Source organism: Carassius auratus, chromosome 30 (assembly GCF_003368295.1).
Source record: "Carassius auratus strain Wakin chromosome 30, ASM336829v1, whole genome shotgun sequence".
NCBI classification, from domain to species: Eukaryota; Metazoa; Chordata; class Actinopteri; order Cypriniformes; family Cyprinidae; genus Carassius; species Carassius auratus.
This window is the reverse complement of record NC_039272.1, coordinates 21419999-21440520: the sequence shown is the minus strand read 5'-3', so window position 1 is coordinate 21440520 and position 20522 is coordinate 21419999. Positions and strand designations below refer to the sequence as shown.

General features: G+C 36.6%; 1 protein-coding gene across 2 annotated transcripts in view; it reads right to left on the bottom strand.

Moving 5' to 3' along the window:
* Positions 1–1404: 1404 nt before the first annotated feature.
* The window catches only part of msh3 (mutS homolog 3 (E. coli)), a 47673-nt gene continuing 28555 nt past the window's right edge, over positions 1405–20522 (bottom strand). For both annotated transcript variants that reach the window (XM_026212124.1, XM_026212123.1), the window contains exons 20-24: positions 18951–19108; positions 13618–13804; positions 4411–4537; positions 2125–2293; positions 1405–1805 (exon numbers count right to left, since the gene is read on the bottom strand). In XM_026212124.1, coding sequence (XP_026067909.1) covers positions 1724–1805; positions 2125–2293; positions 4411–4537; positions 13618–13804; positions 18951–19108 — 723 coding nt within the window. In that variant the 3' untranslated portion in view covers positions 1405–1723. The remainder of the gene's footprint in view (positions 1806–2124; positions 2294–4410; positions 4538–13617; positions 13805–18950; positions 19109–20522) is intronic.

The following is a 20522-nucleotide window of genomic DNA, read 5'->3' as shown; positions in this document are numbered from 1 at the left end:
GGCGAAGTGCGCTACACACACAGCAAGCAACTAAGTTCCAATTGGGTGCTTACTGTTAGATTAATTTGCTTTAAAAGAAAAGCCACAGTTTTCACTGAGTACATGTTACATTACAATGTTCTTGATATGCATCATTTACAAATCGAGGTATACGGACAAAAAAAATAATAATTACACACAGCATTAGAAACAACACATTAGCCTAGACAGTATTCAATGAAATTAAAAATGTATAATGTATAAAAAAATGTATAAAAACTCCTACACAAACAAGGGTAAAGGCTCGTTTACACCAAGGACGCGATTTATAAATAAACTAAAATGTTCATTATATTACTGTTAACTATATCCACACCAACACAATACCATTCTGTTTATGATAAGCCTACACTGCTTTGCAGTCATTTGCCACTTTAAAAGCTCAAGTTCTATAAAGTCGGATGGATTCTGACGGGCTGCCAATGTTTTTATGGCTCATCAGCTCGGAAAAAAAACTTAAAGTAGTCCCAATGATATCGTTTAACTGACGATAGTTATAACTGTTTTGTGGACTTCCATATTCTCATAGGATTGGAATGATAATTCAAATTTTAGATTTACCATCACAGTCCTTAGTGGGAACAGAGCTTAAGCAGCCATTCACACATAACACGTTTTTACATGCAACAGTTTTTTTCTTCTTCCATTGTTGTCTATGTACAGTAAACGCGCTAGACAATGTTGCACTTGTGTCTCAATGACACCAATTTATCAAGTACATTTTCAGTGTCAGAAAAGGGACAAATGCTGGACGAAGGATCACTGTTACATGGACGCTTCATATGCACAAGCAAGTGACATTCTTAGACTCTATCAAGATTCAATTATTAAATTCATTTTCATTTTATTTGCTATTCTTACCTTTATGATGTTAGGATGACATATCAAGGGCTAAGATGGTAACGACAACTGATACACTGCATATTAGATGATATAAAGCTGAAATAATACAAACAATTTAAAATCCAGTTCAGTCAGTGTATTTTAGATAGTGTAGCATCTATAATACACAATTTCTTCAAACTACAATGAAACTTCAAAACAATGCAAATGTAAGTAAGGAAGACAAAGGAGGGTTTTATGTCTCAACAGGACTGCTCCAGCTTTTATGAAGACTCATTATCATTCACCTCAGACATCACATTTTAAGGACAATGAGATTACTGAGGAAACTTAAAGTGATAGTTCACCTAATAAATGAACACTGTCACCTATTACCATTCCAGATTTTTACTTACAGTCTCCTGTAGAACGTACATTTTGTCAACATCAAATAAAACTGTTTGGTTACCAAGAAAGAAAATCATACATCAGTGAGTAAATGATGACATGATTCTCATTTATGGGTCAACTAATGAAATGAACCACAATTTACAGATTTTTATTTTTTATTTTTAGATTAATTAATGTACATACAGCATTACACTAACAATCTTAGAAATGTGCATTAGTTTATTTTTTCCTATGGTCACAAATACAGCATATTACCAGCAAAGCTTCTGGCCAAAGCACCTGGAGAGTGTCTATGTAAGACATCATTCATAGTTGTAAGATCTATTGTTTTGAGTTCCCGTTAAAACAGGTGATGAAATACATGATGTATTCAAATACATGATATTCAGTTCCTGTTTGTTTAACGGTTTTTGCAAACATCATCCTATAGGCAAAAACCTCCATGCTATTATTAGAGACTACACTTTCTCCAATCCAGCAATGCTTCCTTGTTGGTGATACTCCAGGCATCAGATAACAGTCTCACCATTTTCCTGTTTGTAAAGACAGAATGGGGTAATAGCAGGTCACATACCACACAATTACAAAAAAGTTTAAACAGTGTCAATACCTCTGGAACTATTTTTTTAAATAATGTAGACAAATCAAAGACATATGGAAGCCCGTTTTCGCCATTATCTAACAATGCTGAACTTTTATTCTCACAGTTGGGAGATACAAACTCAGTTATAAAGTTATAAAGTCACAATTACAATGCATAAACTCACAGTTGAATTTTTTCCTCAGAACTGCGTGTCAGTCAGTAATTACTACTGTGTTCTTTTTCCATGTGTAACCAATCAGCCCACGTACCTCCGGCAGTTCACGAGAGCCTCCAGCTCTTTGGATTTGAGTGCAGCGGTCCTGAGGATGGACTCTGGGATTTCAGCCAGACGTGCTACATTTAGCCCATAGCTCCTGGCGGCTGCGCCTTCAGTCAGCTGATAGAGAAACGTGATGAACTCTGGCTGCACCTCCTCCTCTAGTAACGAGAGCAACGGAGCTATTAAACACTTTGGAAGCACAAAGTAATGATCAGAGGATCCAATGTGAAAGAACAAAAGTTTAAATAATAAAGAAAATAATCTATCCATGATCATCCTGATGATTATGATACTAAATTTATACAGTAGCAAACAGTCTGTATATACACAAGGTGTATTGTTTTATGCTAATATTGCCAAATAATGCTTTAAAGGACTATGCTAAAACCTGATCAATTGAGTATTTAAGACATTATACTAGAATAAGAGAAAGCATCTTAACATACAAAAAATGAAACGCATTACCTTGAAGTATAAGAGCATATGACCAAAGTGTAAAATCTGTGAATAATACCAATGTGATGGCATAATAACTGTGAAGAAGTTTTTGTCTGAGAAAAGATATTTCATCAGTGATGGACAATGGAAGGTCACGGAGTTGTGCTGAGAACTTTTTCCATAAAGACACTTCTCCAGAACTCAGATAAAGTCATTTCTTGTGTCATGGTGTGAGAGTAATGACACAATTATTATTAACCTGATTTGTGAATATGATTTGTGAACATTTCTTCTAATATTTCTCAGCAATTCTGCCACCAAAATGGGGGGTCGGGAGTGAACCTAGCTGAATTCTGATGATCAGATGTACACATGAATTTCAATGACGGAAGGAAGAACTACACAAAGAGAAACTGAAGAGGAAAGACTACTTGCGCAATAGGATTCCTGCCATACACACAAGCTAGTTGTTAAGTAACCACTACTGGACTCTTGTAACAGTGTTACAAGGATTTAAGGTTCTTGAATTCTCTTTCTTCCTGGAAATTTTAATTTTATAACACAGAACTCCAGAAGGCCTGACTCTGATTGGTTGACAGATGCTTCAATTTGACAAAAAATTTTCAAATTCCATCTCATAGTCATTTGTTTATGCAAAATAGCTTCCACCGATCAAAGTACTAGCCATAGTTTCTACCACAGGAGAAGCAGCAGACTTGGGCGATCTTTAAGCAGGATGCTTAATTTTGAACCTTAAAAAAAACTTGAGACAAACAAATAAGCTAACCGTCATAAGTGAAATTACCACACAGGGTTTTTGTCTTTTGCAGTCCTATCTAAAACGTATTATTACCAAATCAATTTCAAAGCAGGGAAAATATTTCTTATATTTCATACTGACTGATTCAACCATCTCCAGTTTCTTGATCAAACTGATACTTGGAAGAAAAAAAAAAGATGCAACAAATATCAAATATCAAATAACAAATATCATTTCATTTACTCACTTTTATGTCATAATCTTGAAGACCATAATCTTCAACAAAAAAAAAACACTAATTAAGAAAATAAATAAAACCTTAATTTGAATTTCAATGATTAACTGAAGTTCAATGACTTTGAAAAGACGTGAGGGTATGTAAATGCTGACAAATTTTCTTTTTTGGGTGAACTATCAAGGCATGTCAGGGAATAAAATGGGCATGAAACGATAAAAAAAACCTCTAATAATTGAAAAGAGGGGGATAGAGCATGCACAATTAAATCTGGCATTCAACACGCAAGTAGAAGTGACATTTGTTATTCTACAACTCAAATGAAAGGTTTTCCTGAAAAAAAAAAAAAAAAAATCACGAAGCACTTAAAAAAAAGAAAGAAAAAATGTGGTTAAGAGTTAAGTACTCTGTTCGATTCCATTTTATTAATAATCAAGCGTTGGAAAGATCAGACAATAGGTGGACTGACTAACAGAAGGTCTAAGAAAGTGTGCTGCACTCCTTGATCACTCAAGCAGCATAAGGTCAGTGTAAAGATGAGTAAGTGATCCATGAAATCCCAAATGACTCCGCTGACATACAACAGCACTGAACTGGCTCAGAGGCTACCAAAACCAGCATATTCCAAGACAATGCACTGCTCTTTCCCTACTACTGCTTTATGTGCACTGAAGAAAATCAACTCCCTGATCCAAACACTAATGGCTTTCACAGATGATATCAAGATGAAGTTAATAAACATGCATGGTTCATTATCAAGAATGGCAAGATCAGGATTTTGAATGGAAGTGTGTATATATATATATATATATATATATATTGGTAGAAAATTCCATACACACCATCAGAAGTGCTCTCTGGCTCATTCAGCAGGAAAGCCATGTGGTAGTTCCCCACATGCTGCGGGTACAAGTGCTCCAGCTCACACAATGGAGGGTAGTGGGTCACAAACAATGTCATACACCTCACCTGCAGAAACACACAGAAAAATAATCCAACTTCACACATAATTCAAAGGTAAATAAATCACTAAATCAGAACAGCTTGAATAACCACACAGCTTGAAAGCTACAATAAGAAGGAATTTGAACTAACTACTCAAGACAGTTCTTTACAAATCAGCACCTATTATAATCAAAACTCAACGGTACAAATTTATTCAAGGACCTACGATATAGATTTGGTTAGTCAGCAGCCTGCTTCCATATGACTGCGTGACTGAGTGAGACATCTTTCAGCCAGATGCACGAACCACGCAAACAGCAACCACCCCCTCACTCGCCATTTATGAACATTATCAGCAACCTGGCAGGCTGTGTGTGCATCGAGTTACCACCTCACCAATGCACACATTTCATTCCAGAGGGGGGACGAGTTAATTTCTCCATTTATTGATGTGTTTGAGTTATTAGCAGACTCAGGGGAGGCATTGAGCTGAAGTCTGACTATGAGATGCACAGAAGATATGTAGACTGAGCACCGAAGCAGAACAAGAGGCATGCGATTTTTCTGTGATGCTTTCCTCACTAGTAGTTCACATTTATTAGAACATATTTATTAGAAGTCGGTTTTGGAGACTTTTTTAAGGCAAGGCTACTAACTTGCCCATTACCATCAAATACAACCAGCATACTCTGTGAATGCACAGGATGAACATTATTGAAGCTAAATGTTTATATTTTATTGGTCAGCAAATTGTAATTACTGCATGCAGAAAAGAATAGACTTGAAGCATAAAAAATAAGGTGAACCCATGGTGCATTGCTTCTACACAAAGTCTTGTTTGTGCCAATATTCATGCTTTGTGTGAAAATGTGATTAAATGAATAATTACATTACAATTAAAACAGATACTGTAACATGTAGGCACACTTTTCAGCATGGAATCCAGTCCATTATAATTATTCTGGCCAAAAACTGCTCACTAAAAAGAAAATATATCATCTGATCAATAGGTAAAACAATCGATTAAAGTGTGCCTCAATTACATGGTGTTTAGTGACAAATACAGTCTTTTTAATCACAAAGTTGTGATTTACTTTAAATGTACAATGTCGTTCTAACCGAAACCTGCATTTACAGAAATTCTACAAAGTATATACGGAACTGAACAACTTGTTGTTAATGACGTATTAAAATTCATATCAAAGAGTTGTGCCTTATCAGTGTTGCCAAATCTCACTAGAAAAACTAAAATGGAAATAAACCACATAACAAAATCTACTTTATTAACCACATAAACTGGATAACTATGTGCGGAGGCCAAACAGCACACCAAAAGACACTTAATAATTGCCACTTGTAATAAGGGGACATGGCAATAGAGCCCTGCGCGGGACTGTTTTCTTAAACCCGCTCCCGCTGAATGTATGACCAGGCCCACCTGCTCCCGCAAACCTATGTGTTCCACTCCCGCCCACACCCGCGTACTTTATCTTAGAGCTTCTGAAAAATGTATACAAATAGGTACTCGGACTAAATATTAGTTCAAGTTAACATCCAGAATAACAGATTTTAAACATGATTGCATTAAAATACTATGAAGTAACCGATGCTAAACACTGGGTATTTTTTTATTAACGTTATAAAACATTAACCGTTAAAACAAAACCGCGACTAGTGGCACCTTAGTTTTTAAACGCAGCACCAAACGATTAACTAGGAAATAACTTTACCATTAAATAAATAAATACAGAGAACTTTGAAAATACGCTAGATATAATTTTAACAAAATAAATACAAAATGAAATGAGTAAAACAAAATAGAATGCTTTTAAAAAAAATCTCACAGATTTCACATTCACAAATTATTATTGCTTTGCTTACTCCATATTACTATGAATGAAAAGTATATTGCTGACTGACTGCGGTCCCAGACTTGTGCGACTTTCTTCCAAGATCCGTCCCATACACACTGAATGTCCCGCTGATGGCAAACTAGATGCGGGAATGCTTAAAATAAAATGTGTGAATTTTGAGAGGACAGGAAAGCGCTCTTTCCCATTTTTTTCAGTGACAAATGCCTTGCCTTGGTTTGCTTTTGTCAAGTAAACAGCAGCTTTTATTTTCTTCTCAACTTCTTGTGTTGACTCCATTTCTACTACACACCACCGTTCCCTGCAGGTCTACCTGCAAAATGTTCTGACCGCAGCCCGCAGCAAAGGTAAAACCGCCAGCTCCCATGAGATTGGTGTTGGGTCCCGCAGGAGCCCAAACCTAATGCAGCCCTCATGGCATCCTTCAAGAGTGCACTCTGCAAAAAAAAATAGCCTTCCAAAGAGGTCTGTCTGATAAAACAATAACAATAATTATTGCAATAAAAGTTTCCTCAATAAAACGATAACAAGAGTTTGATAAATGGTTGACGAAACAGTTCAACTCATTTAAACCACACCACACTATTTATGCACTCAGCTTTAAGTTCAATTGACATCGCAGCACAAGATTACTAGAGTAGATGCGTTTATTCTTTGAAAAGTCTCGGTCACATGAGCACTAAACAGTGCTTGAATTCAGCGAAGGGTTCAGCGAACACAAATGTTTCTGTGATTTAAACTAGTTCAAAACTAGAATAAACATACAGTCATAAGGCTTTTCAGTCTACAAATCACCAGCATTTAACATGGATTCTGTTCGGTACACACAGGAAACGATAATTTAGGGGATTCACTCCCGTATTTAAATGTGGTCCTCAAACTTTACACTGACTATAAGGCCAGGAGTGACCTTCCTGAAACATACAATCCTGAGACCGCTTGTGCGACTTTTCAGCCAAATAACATATCTATTCATATGAAAGTGCAATTGCAGAGTCATGTGACAATCACAGCTTAACACATTTGATGTTTAATATACGGTCATGTCAAATAAAAAGCAAGGACAAAATCCCAGATCAGGTGAGAGTCCAGTAAGATGAAGCCACTGGCAGCCACTGAGAGAAAAGCAGGGTTCTTCAAGGTCAAGTTACTGCATAACTACAGGAACAGCCTTTGTTTGAGATTTAGTGCGAGGTTCTGAATGACATTACGTCATCTTTAGCCCACCTCCTCGCCTCTTTAATTCTCAGATATCTCAACTTGTAAATGCTGAGGAGAGACTCTGCCGACCTCTTGCATGTGCTCCAAGTGCTTTGCTATGGCAACCAGCGCTGCTCTACTACTTATTGCCCAGAGAAGAAAGTTCTGCGTCAAGGCTGCTCACAACGCACCATTCAAAGGTGTTACACAGCAAACATATTTACAATCTTAAATACAGTGCAGGTGAACAAGTGAGCCTTGTTGCCATGGCGATGTGCAGACACTCTCTGCGAGATGCTGCCAGGACACATGCACGCGATGTAAAGGCAAACGGGCATGGACAAGAAGCTATTCTAGTGTGAAGGGGGGATTTTCAACATGAAGCGCACACTTGAACAAACACTGAAGCTTTTTTGTTTTGAACTTCTGTGAGTCCTCAGTGTCACAACTTTAGCTGTGCAGCACAAATCTGAGCGTATAAAGAAAATGTGAGTGGTGCTTGCCCATAAAACTCATTATTACCTTGTTAGGATGTTGGTATGTAGTTAAAAAGATGTTCAGAATAGATTTTAATGCATTGCTATAAAATTCTTGGAGGTTACTTGTGTTGTCAATAAGTCAATACCACGACTGAGGTGCCCTTGAGCAAGGCATCGAACCCCCAACTGCTCCCCAGGCACCGCAGCATAAATGCCTGCCCACTGCTCCGGGTGTGTGTTCACAGTGTGTGTGTGTGCACTTTGGATGGGTTAAATGCAGAGCACGAATTCGGAGTATGGGTCACCATACTTGGCTGAATGCCACGTCACTTTCTCACTTTCACTTTATTTGTAGCATTTATAAACTCTGTAAAATGCCTAAATTTGCCATTTGAACTTTTGAAACTTTCTATTTGCCCATTCAACAGGCAGAAAACAGTCACACTGCTGTAAGGACAAGCACCCTTCAATAAAAATCTCTCTGAGTAAGACAGAAAAGGAATGGAAGAACAGGAGAACAATGTGAAAAACATCTGAGAAGACGACAAACAGAAACAAAGCCTTGGCTATGCCGCATCACAGCTGAGTTGTGGCAAACAAGCCCGTCCATGTGCCAATACATAAATAACTCCAGCCCGAGGCTGTATCAGTACAAGAGACCTGTGGTGGGAGAAAGAGAGCAAAATAGAAAAAGAAAGAGTGATAGATCTTGCACCTGAGCCAATGCCATAGTGACACACAACATTATGCAATACCCAGTGGAGCCCACCCTCTGACAGCCCAAACACCAGCACAGCATCTAAAGTGACGTTTACCTTCAATATGAGCAACTAAAGCCAACAACCAACTAATTAGCACTTTTTATTTGCCACACACAGCATACGATTGCCAGTTTTACCAGCATCCATCTCATTTAACTTGGCAGCACTTGGCAATTTAGTGTTTGCATTGGTGTGAAGTGACATACATTGACGATCACCTGCTGCTAAATTTATACCTGCGGAGGACGCTGTAAATAAGACAAAGCCAATGTAGTATTAACAGTACATCCAAATATTTGATTAATTTAAAGCTAAAATGTGAAATTTCTGCACCATTAGTCTCACAAAACCCACAATTATGTAGTTGAAAAGGTTTACTTTTCACTTTGAGTTGTTTTCTGTGTATAACTGTGTATAAGTAGGTTTCCTCGCACTTTCCCCATCAGCCATTGGTCAAACACACATACTGTATTCCCATCCCAAACTCACACCACTGGTTTAGTCACTGTTGGCATGTCGGACTGGTCAGGATGGTCAAACAGAGAAATCAATGTTTAAAACATTTAAACTTTTGCCAAAATCCCCCTAAAACTGGTTACATTTTTAAGATTTATTTTTTAAATCGAAAAAACTAAACAAAGCAGCTCCAAACATGCATGTCTCACAGGAGACAAACAGGGAGACTTGATATACTCTGTCCCAAAGGATAGACTGGTGTGAGCTATTTATTTCTATGTGTCTGGGGGTGATTAGGCTCCTTTGAGTCTAGCAGATCCCTTGATGCCTTGCTTTGGAGTATAAACCATTAAGTCTTGCTAGCCAGTTACAGAGAATTTTGATCCTGTTGCAGTTGGAAGAAAAACATTTTTCATCTCTATCAGAATGGCACCTACTACAACATGCTGCTCGGCAAACATTCAAATGCTACCAGATGTCAGAGAACTGTTAGTAAACTGTGAAAACTTTAATGAAGTTTACACTTTGAACGAAGGCATCATTTTGGCTCTTGTGATTCCAGTCTGAGACTCGTGTGAGTTTTTCTTTCAGCAGAGGAATATACCGCTGATGGTAAACACAGCTGTCCAATCAGAATTTCATTTTAACACGTCTAACGTGGTCATTCTCCTGTGAGTCTAATTAGTCTTTACCTGTCAAATTTGCAAGTTAACAAAGCACACTGGAGATGCTCGTTTAATTACCCCTTGAATACCACAGAACTGAAAACCTTCCATTGAATGTCTTCTCAAGAGCCACAACTTTGCACTTTAGTTTGGAGTGAGAAGAGAAATCAGAAAATGAAGACAAGAATATGATCCTTAACACAAGAAAACACAAGATTTTAAAGTTTAACCCATTATTTTTTTCCAAAGTTGACTTTCAACACAATTCTCCAATCATTTATTACATTTTAAACTCACCCCTCCATAGTTCAATTTATAAATGCAATGTCCAAATCTCAAAATCCAAACGACAACTGATGGATGGAACCAAGCTCCCTTCCTACATTTATATGCTGTATATACTCACGGACCATTTTTAGGTACATCTTTCTAGAATCAAGTTGGACCCCCTTTTGCTGCACATCCATGATGCAAATTTCCACCACATCCCAAAGGTGCTTTATTGGATTGAGATATGGTGTTTTTAAGACCATTTGAGTATAGCTAACTCAATGTCATGTTCAAAAAAACAGTTTGAGAAGATTTGTGAAAAGGTGCTTTATTCTGCTGGAAGTACCACAAAATGGGTACGCTGTGGTCATAAAAGGATGAAAATGTCAGCAAGAATGCTCACAGGCTGTGGCGTTAAAAACTATGCAACTAATGAGCCAAAGCATGCCAAGAAAATATTCCTCACACCATTAATCCCAAAGCATCACTCTGAACTGTTAATAGAAGGCAGGATGGATCCATGTTTTCATATTGTTTCTGCCAAATTCTGACCCTACCATTCAAATGTGGCAGCAGAAAAATCAAGACTCATCTCACCAGGCAACCTTTTCCTAATCTTCTATTGTTGAGCCCATGCAAACTGTAGCATCAGTTTCCTGTTCTTAGCTGACAGGAGAGGTTGCCAGGACACAAGGTTCTACATGTTGTATGTTTAGAGATGCTCTTCTGGATACCATGGCTGTAATAAGTGGTTATTTGAGTTACTGTTGCCTTTCTATCAGTTCGAACCAATCTAGCCATTCACCTCTGACCTCTGGCATCAACAAAGCATTTTCGCCCACAGAACTGCCACTCACTTGATGTTTTCTCTTTTTCTTCTGTAAACCCTAGGGATAGTTGTGTGTGAATCCCAGCAGATCAGCTGTTTGTGAAACACTCAGACCTGCCCGTCTGCTACCAACAACCATGCCTCATTCAAAGTCACTTAAATCACCCTTTTCCCCAATTTTGAATCTAATTTAGAGCTTCAGAATATCACCTTGACCATGTCTGCATGTTTAAATACACAGAGTTGCTGTGATATGATTGGCTGATTAGATATTACCATAAAACAAGCAGTTGGTGTTCCTAATAAAGTGGCTGGTTAGATTATAAGTAAAGACTAAATAAATTAATAAAAATGTATTATTTTTTTTATTTTTTTTTTCTAAAAAGTATTAAAATAAATAAGCTTAATGTGCTCTATACATTGGTGAGGGTATCTGCAGATTTTAGAACTGGCTCAAGGCAGAGATAACACTGATGACGATATTCTCAAAATGGCCAAATATCGGTGGATTAGTTGGCTTGGCTTGGCTTGCCATGCAACATTAGGGTTAAGGAATTGGGAGCCGGGTACAATCCAAAGTAGCAGTGACCTGAGAACTGTAGAATTACTGGAAACACAGTCCTCTATTTAACCTGTTAAACAGGGCACATAACCACAGAATCCCCCTCCAATAATTATACTACAAGTCATTCTGGATGAACTGTGTTACTATATACAGTTTTGTTCAAAATAATAGCAGTACAATGTGACTAACCAGAATAATCAAGGTTTTTAGTATATTTTTTATTGCTACGTGGCAAACAAGTTACCAGTAGGTTCAGTAGATTGTCAGAAAACAAACAAGACCCAGCATTCATGATATGCACTTGGGCATAAGATTAAGATTAAGGCTGTGCAATTGGGCAATTAGTTGAAAGGGGTGTGTTCAAAAAAATAGCAGTGTCTACCTTTGACTGTACAAACTCAAAACTATTTTGTACAAACATTTTTTTTTTCTGGGATTTAGCAATCCTGTGAATCACTAAACTAATATTTAGTTGTATGACCACAGTTTTTTAAAACTGCTTGACATCTGTGTGGCATGGAGTCAACCAACTTGTGGCACCTCTCAGCTGTTATTCCACTCCATGATTCTTTAACAACATTCCACAATTCATTCACATTTCTTGGTTTTGCTTCAGAAACAGCATTTTTGATATCACCCCACAAGTTCTCAATTGGATTAAGGTCTGGAGATTGGGCTGGCCACTCCATAACATTAATTTTGTTGGTTTGGAACCAAGACTTTGCCCGTTTACTAGTGTGTTTTGGGTCATTGTCTTGTTGAAACAACCATTTCAAGGGCATGTCCTCTTCAGCATAGGGCAACATGACCTCTTCAAGTATTTTAACATATGCAAACTGATCCATGATCCCTGGTATGCGATAAATAGGCCCAACACCATAGTAGGAGAAACATGCCCATATCATGATGCTTGCACCTCCATGCTTCACTGTCTTCACTGTGTACTGTGGCTTGAATTCAGAGTTTGGGGGTCGTCTCACAAACTGCCTGTGGCCCTTGGACCCAAAAAGAACAATTTTACTCTCATCAGTCCACAAAATGTTCCTCCATTTCTCTTTAGGCCAGTTGATGTGTTCTTTGGCAAATTGTAACCTCTTCTGCACATGCCTTTTTTTTAACAGAGGGACTCTGCGGGGGATTCTTGAAAATAGATTAGCTTCACACAGACGTCTTCTAACTGTCACAGTACTTACAGGTAACTCCAGACTGTCTTTGATCATCCTGGAGGTGATCATTGGCTGAGCCTTTGCCATTCTGGTTATTCTTCTATCCATTTTGATGGTTGTCTTCCGTTTTCTTCCACGTCTCTCTGGTTTTGCTCTCCATTTTAAGGCATTGGAGATCATTTTAGCTGAACAGCCTATCATTTTTTGCACCTCTTTATAGGTTTTCCCCTCTCTAATCAACTTTTTAATCAAAGTACGCTGTTCTTCTGAACAATGTCTTGAACGACCCATTTTCCTCAGCTTTCAAATGCATGTTCAACAAGTGTTGGCTTCATCCTTAAATAGGGGCCACCTAATTCACACCGGTTTCTTCACAAAATTGATGACCTCAGTGATTGAATGCCACACTGCTATTTTTTTGAACACACCCCTTTCAACTAATTCAACTAATTGCCCAATTGCACAGCCTTAAGAGCGTGCATATCATGAATGCTGGGTCTCATTTGTTTTCTGAGAATCTACTGAACCTACTGGTAACTTGTTTGCCACGTAGCAATAAAAAATATACGAAAAACCTTGATTATTCTGGTTAGTCACATTGTACTGCTATTATTTTGAACAATACTGTATAACTGTCATTTTGCATTACTGACACACTGTTTTGTTAATGAATGTTGTTCAGTTGCTTTAACCCAATGTATTTTGTTTAAAGCGTTATATAAATAAAGGTGACTTGACTATATGGCATGTTGTAATCTGGCATGAAAACATGTCAGAATCACAGCCTTCCTCTTTAGGTATATTTGCCAAGCAAGGCCTCAAAGTCTTTCAGTCTCACTTACGTCTCTGATGAAGGACTCTAGGGTAGCGTAGGCGATGGCGATGCCGTCGTGAGTGCTGGTGCCTCGACCAAGCTCATCCAGGATGACCAGGGAACGGCAGGTGGCACGAGCCAAAATATCTGATGCTTCCACAAGCTCCTCCATAAAGGTGCTTCTTCCCCTTGAGATGTTGTCAGACGCTCCCATTCTGTCAGAACCAAAACAAGTTGAGCAAATTAAATTAGCCTGTGAACAAGCATTAGTTTGGTCAACATTTATCACTCTCTCACATTGTTCCAAACTTACATTACTTTTCTCCTTCTGTGGAACACAAACAAGAAACTTAAAAGGAAGAATTTGACAGTTAATCCCATCCAACAATTACAATGGATGAGACTGGAGCCTTTAAACTTAAAAAAAAATACAAAAAATACAAAAATACAAAAGCACCAAAGTCATCCATATGACTCAAGCACTATATTCCAATATGTCTGTAGCTATATGGTAGCTTTGTGTGAGGAGTAGATTGAAATGTAAGATGCACTGGGCACAATTTGTGGACATACAGGTTACAGGCTTACAATGACATGAAAGTAGATGACAATTTTCATTTTAGCTGAATTTTGGTCATTTAACTCTGGCCAAACCATTAGGGTTGTAAATTATGAATAGCTTTTGTAACTGTAGTGTTGGGAAGTTCTTTATTGACAGCAGCTAGCCTCATTACAAAGACTTGAGGCACAATTATGAATGATAAGACCAATTCATAGCAGTACAAATACTCTTAAAATGCATTACTGGCGTGACAATGCAGTGTTTGAGTACAGTGCAAAAAAAAATACCTGGTTGACAGCTGATAACATTTTTCAAGGCTATAAAGGTCACTACCATCAAATATGAACACCACACAAAGATCACATGGCTTAGCCTAATAAAGCATCTCATTATTTCAAAAGCTGCTGAGAGTGCTGAAAAAAGCTGAAGCTGTTGAAAAATCACCATGTAGAGTATGTTTGTACCGCAGGACTCTTGCTCTTAAACGGCTGTATTAAACAGTGTTAATGTTTGGATTTTTCTTCTTTTCTTTTTCCAATGGTTAGTAGAAAAGCACAATGTAAAGCCTCCCTAATTCAGACCAATTGCAACAGCATTAAGCAAGACATGAGGTAATTATTGTGCTGGCCATTACAGAATCCCCAGAATGCAGAATTATTCTTTATTAACAGCTAATCTGAAAATCATTCCCATTATCCTGGTAAGGGACTTTATCCTACTTTTAAACTGAATAAAACTGCACAGGCAAGCTTTAGCTGGACTTATAGTGCAGCTCTTGGCCACGCTGGAGAGAGAACACAGATGGTATATGGAGTCTGCTTTGCTGTGAACCACATTATCAAAATGCCATTTTCATCCTCTTGTTGATTTTGTCTCTAAATGTTTTCTTGTATTTTAACCTACAAACATTTTGACTACAGGCATTTCATTTTCATGTTTTTGAACCAGAGCATTTCCATGTGTTTTTATGTGTTTTTACTAGGGCTGTCAGTGGATTCAAATGTAGTAGCTGTAGAAAGATGATTCAACTAAATTTAGCACACGTTAACTTTTAGGATACAATGGCCTAACATAAAATATGAAAGATAAAAGAAGATAATTTGAGAAACATTTCAGTATTTTTTGTTCATACAATGAGAGACGAAAATGGCTTGGTTACCAACAGTCTTTTTTTAATGAAATTATACTCTAAATAAGAAACAAAAACTGCCAGCAGGTGGTGGTAAATGTCTTTAAACATAATTCATTCATTTATTCATTCGATTCATTCAGAAATGAAGTAAAAGGCTCAGTTTATGAATAGGATATTGAATCAACGGATTCGTTCAAAACCTGGATTCGTTCAGAAACTAAACGCACAGTTCTACAGTGGCTTCAAATGTAATATTTTCCCTGCAAAATTAAGCAAAACGGACAATATGCTGATTAAAATATAGCAATATTACAATACAATAGAATATTAACTATTTATTTATTGAACGGTTGTATAAAATCACCGTTAAACTCGTTATATTCGTGACATATCAGCACTCGTGTAATTGTAGGGCTGCACGATTACGACAATAATTGTTGATTATTCCCATGAAATTGTAATTGTGATTATTAATAACGTTTATCACAATTTACATTGAATGATGTTTATACCACTGTTTGAACTGCATGCCATATTTTTAACTAACTGAAACGTTTAGTGCTTTTCTATAGTATAAAGCCTCAAATGTCATCTAAACATCGGATTGGTTTCTTTAAATGATAAAAGTACAAATATGAAAACCCTTAAGATATTATATAGAAAAAAACGCATCTTAAACACGCAGAATAACATAAGTGGACTTTGAACGATTAATTGGCGCTTTGAACAATGACATAATTGTGGCATCCATAATTGTAATCGCAATTAGAATGTAACTGCTCTCATGTGAGATGAAGATACAGTCCATACAGATCACGTCAGGTGTTTCTGCAGTGAATCTGTCTGGTGCCATAAATGCAATTTCCAACTGAAAACAGCAATAAACACAATAAACTGTACTATGAAACTCAAAAAGGATTTAGATATTCCAAAGGAAATATATTTAGAAAATATATATTTTATTCTTAAAAATTATTAACTTTTTAACTTTAAAGGGGTTTCATTTAATGCTTTATGTTTCTTTTTTTGGAATTGTACTTAACTTCCTGTTTCTATCGCAACCAAAACAAAGAGGGGGAAAAGAGCTTCCAAACCTTAAGTGCTATTGAATAAAAGTGTTCCATCAGTGAAAAAAAAAGACAAAATACTGTCTGTTTGACAGAAGACTCACACAGATGCTCAGGACTGTGCAGACTTCTGCAGTTTAGATAGCTATTATGGGCATGTCACTACAAATGAGATGAAAAAGCATTCTTCTTCTGTGCCTGAATAGTTGACGCACGATGCTTTCATGAAAGGAAAAAAAATATATAATAAATGTGATAATTTTGACAAACCTCAGGCAGAGTGATAAATTCACACTTTTTTTTAATATTGCATAAATAATAATTCCTAATAATATTCCTCTTAAATACCATAAGGCTGGATGCATAATAATTCTTATCAATGAATTGCAAAGATGCCTTTAAAAACCATCTTGGATGGAGTTTAGCGTGACGTGCATTTTTCAAAGATATTTAATGTCAGCTACCAAACAATAGCTAGAGCGCGTCACAAACCGTTGTTACACGAAAAGTCAAAATCTAAGCAAAACAGCTGCAAAAGCTTTTGACCCTGCTTAGGATGTTATCTCTTTTCCAGTATTCCCCAGTCCCACTACGCAAATGCGATAACCATTCAATGTGTCTGCTTCACCAGAGTGCAGAATAGGCCACCGAACGCTGTTTAAACCTGATCTTGACCTGTTAATTGGAACAAACCAACACAACTCTGGGGAGTGAAGGCAATTATCTTCTGACGTGAATAGTGCCAGGACTGGGTTAATTAACAAGGCAGCACTTCACTGTTAGCGGTACGTACAGATTTAGACTGACGGTGTAAAAAAAAAGTATACAGCACTCTACATCACATCAGATCCTCTTCCTGCTGAACGGTCTTGCATTGGTGCTTTAAAATCTTTAAATGTAAAAAAAAAAAAAAAAAAAAAAAAAAAATTCACTCAGTCATTGTATGCTGTATATCATTGAAATAAAAGTGCATGCAAACAGCTAGGAACATTTACAAAAGACCTAAATAAATAATTAATTCTACATTATTACTAGTCTTAAATTATTTACAAATCTGCAATAGATTTCAGGCATTTCTACTTGCATCTGAGTCCAATTAGTAAACCGCTGTGCATGTTGTTGATGTTAACAGCCTAATGACTGGCACAGTCAGCAGAAATCAACCACCCCTACAACGGTAAACAATGTTAATAAATCACATCAAAATGAAAGACTAAAGCAAGTAAAGAGGGGTTGGAAGTTCACTTAGGTTATTAAGAAATAAGAGCAAGACAGGTTTACTTAAACTTGACAAGAATCTAGATATTTCATTTGAATTTATGAGGGAGATGAAACACCACCGAATCCATTTGTGTGACAGTGAAGCCTAAAAGGACCAAATGAAAAAGGCAGGCCATTTTTTATGTTTTCAGAACACATTACAGGATGATAGTAAATTACCACTCCCCTTACACTCACATGAAATATTCACAAATTCCTTTTACAAATAAAGCTGGCTTTTGAGGTGCAAATACATTTGTTTTGATTTTATTATTTTTCCCCACACAAAAGAGAAAATGTTCTGCTTAATGCCTGTGAAGATTCAAGCCAAACAAAACGCAAAATAAAAAAATAATAACTGCAAAACTTGCTAAAACTTAAAATTACGCTTTTAAAATTAAAATTTTAAAAATCCAAATTAATTTATATTTAAAAATTAAATCCAACAAAACCAGTACATATTTCACACATTAGTCTTGCTATTTTTTATAAATTGTAATTTAATATTAGTTTTTTTCATAATAACATTTTTATTTTAAAAAGGGAGAGGATGCTTGCAATTCAAAATCTAACTAAAAGTAATGACTTCATTGCAAAATGTGCAAAGTGAATTATGACTTATGTTTTTTTAGCATGTATTTAACACGGCAATGTTTTCATTCTCATCGTTCATTGCCTGGCAAGCACCTGAAAATCTATTATCACTTCAAGCAGAAGATGTGGCATAAGGTCTGAATAGGTTTGACTCACACTCCTGCCTCTGTAATCTGTGGTTACCGGGGATCTGTGTAAAGACTAGTGGGCATGATTTCACTCGGTTCAATTCTGGATCATTCAAGCACAAACTCTCAAATCTGCTCAGCCCCTGAAGTGTTGTCATGGTCACTAAAGTTCAGCTTTGTGCTGTCATACATAACTTCCTCTCTAATGGCCAGAAAACAAAAGAAACAATATCTCAATAAGAGCTGATTTTTCTACAGGTTTAAGACGACCGATGGTTTCCAAAGCTTCTGTTCCTTTGGAGAATGACCCATCTACATATCTCTGTTAATACTGCATTATGGCAGATCGGGTGAGGCGGTGATAAATCTCCTATGAAAGCGATCTTTATTCTTTAGGACAGAAAATGGGAAATAAGGACAGTGTAGAGAATAAAAGGTCTGGAAATTTATTTTCATAGATAATATGCAATTAAAAGATCTCAGATGCATTTTGTGACAACCACAGGAAATGATAAGCATTATGCTCATAGTGAGGCCTTTTACAACTACAATAATCTTCTCTCAGCTATTGTTTACAGGCCACTAAGAAGAAAGTGGTGTTTAGCAAGTGGAAGATACCTGACATATATGGCGTCTATAATGCCCACCGATGCCTCTCTGGCAGGAACAAAGGATCCCAGCTGTGCCATGATTGTCACTAGAGCAACCTGTCGGATGTAAGAGCTCTTGCCACCCATGTTGGGTCCAGTGATGATCATGGCTCGCTTGCCATCCCCCTGAAGACAGCAAAAGGGAATCAGATGAATATTTGTGCAAGATCCCAGTAAATATTCTCAAGGTCAAGCAGATGTAGATGCTAATGTTCTGGCTGACTGCTTGAGTGTCAAAGATAAAGAGGAAATCAGGGACGCAGCACAAAGTTCAGGTCTCAATCATCTTGACAGAAACACAGCTCAGTTATCATGAAAGTGTCCGACAAGGAGAAATTAATTTATAATGAAATCGAAAGAAAGGTCAGAGACAAGAGAATAGACAGTCCACCAAAACATTTTTCTTTCTTTAAATAATATTTTTATTCAGAAATGATGCATTAAAAGAGACCATAAAGACATTTACAATGTTAAAAAAATATAAAAAAGATGTTCTTTTTACATTTCTTTTAATCAAAAAATCTGCAAAAAATGTTTTTTCATGTTTTCCACAAAAGTGAAAATATATAATTAAAATAAATATTGCATTAGCACCAAATCAGAATATTAGAAAGATTTCTGAAAAATCATGTGACACTGAAGACTGGAATAATGGCTGCTGAAAATCCAGCTTTCCCATCACAGAAAAAAACAAAACAAAACAACTGACAACTTCTGAACAGTTGAATATATTACAGAAATAAATAAAAATGGGTATAACTATATCCATTTTATTATTTAAAAAAAAATTCATTCAAAAATGTATAATTAAATTTATAAGGAATAAAAGGATATTATATTAAAGGACAAAAGAAACACTGAATGGGATTATAAAAGTGATTAATTGTTTTGTTTTTTTAATCAATTTTTCATATAAAAAAAAATTTAATGGTTCTAATATTTAAAAAGTATATTGACACCATTTGGTTAAATGTCATTTCACCATTTGTTTGCAGTTGTCACATGGTTATTTTGTTATAGTTCACAATGACATTCAGACATTTTAACGTCTGTTGAAGGGTTTTAAAAAAAATGTCTTGAGTTTATGGGCATATGACAAGTCATGTGAAGAAAAGTGTGGTGACCCAGCAACACGGCTGTATTATTAAAGCCTCCCTCACACATTGAATGGAAGCCCAGTGATTGGGCGGGTGGGAGAAGAGAAAGGGAGAAAAAGAAGTGACAAAGGTATTAAAAAAACATATGCTAATTGGGATAGCAGAGTGGGTGGCCTATACAAAAGGTTTGGCTGCTGGTTCAATAGCATTTTCTCACAGGTGAAGTAAAAAAAATTACCCTGTAGTGAAAGACAACCACACAGACAGATTTCCTCACCATTATTTTACAATGAAATGCTGGAACAATAATCAAGTTTCATATAAGATCTATAAGCCCCAACGGCATTTAATGAAAAAGAGTTGTTCATAAGAATGTGGAAGCACTGATAATAATATGGCTCATGAATATGTGTCTCAAGTAAAGTGTGCAAATTCAGCACTAC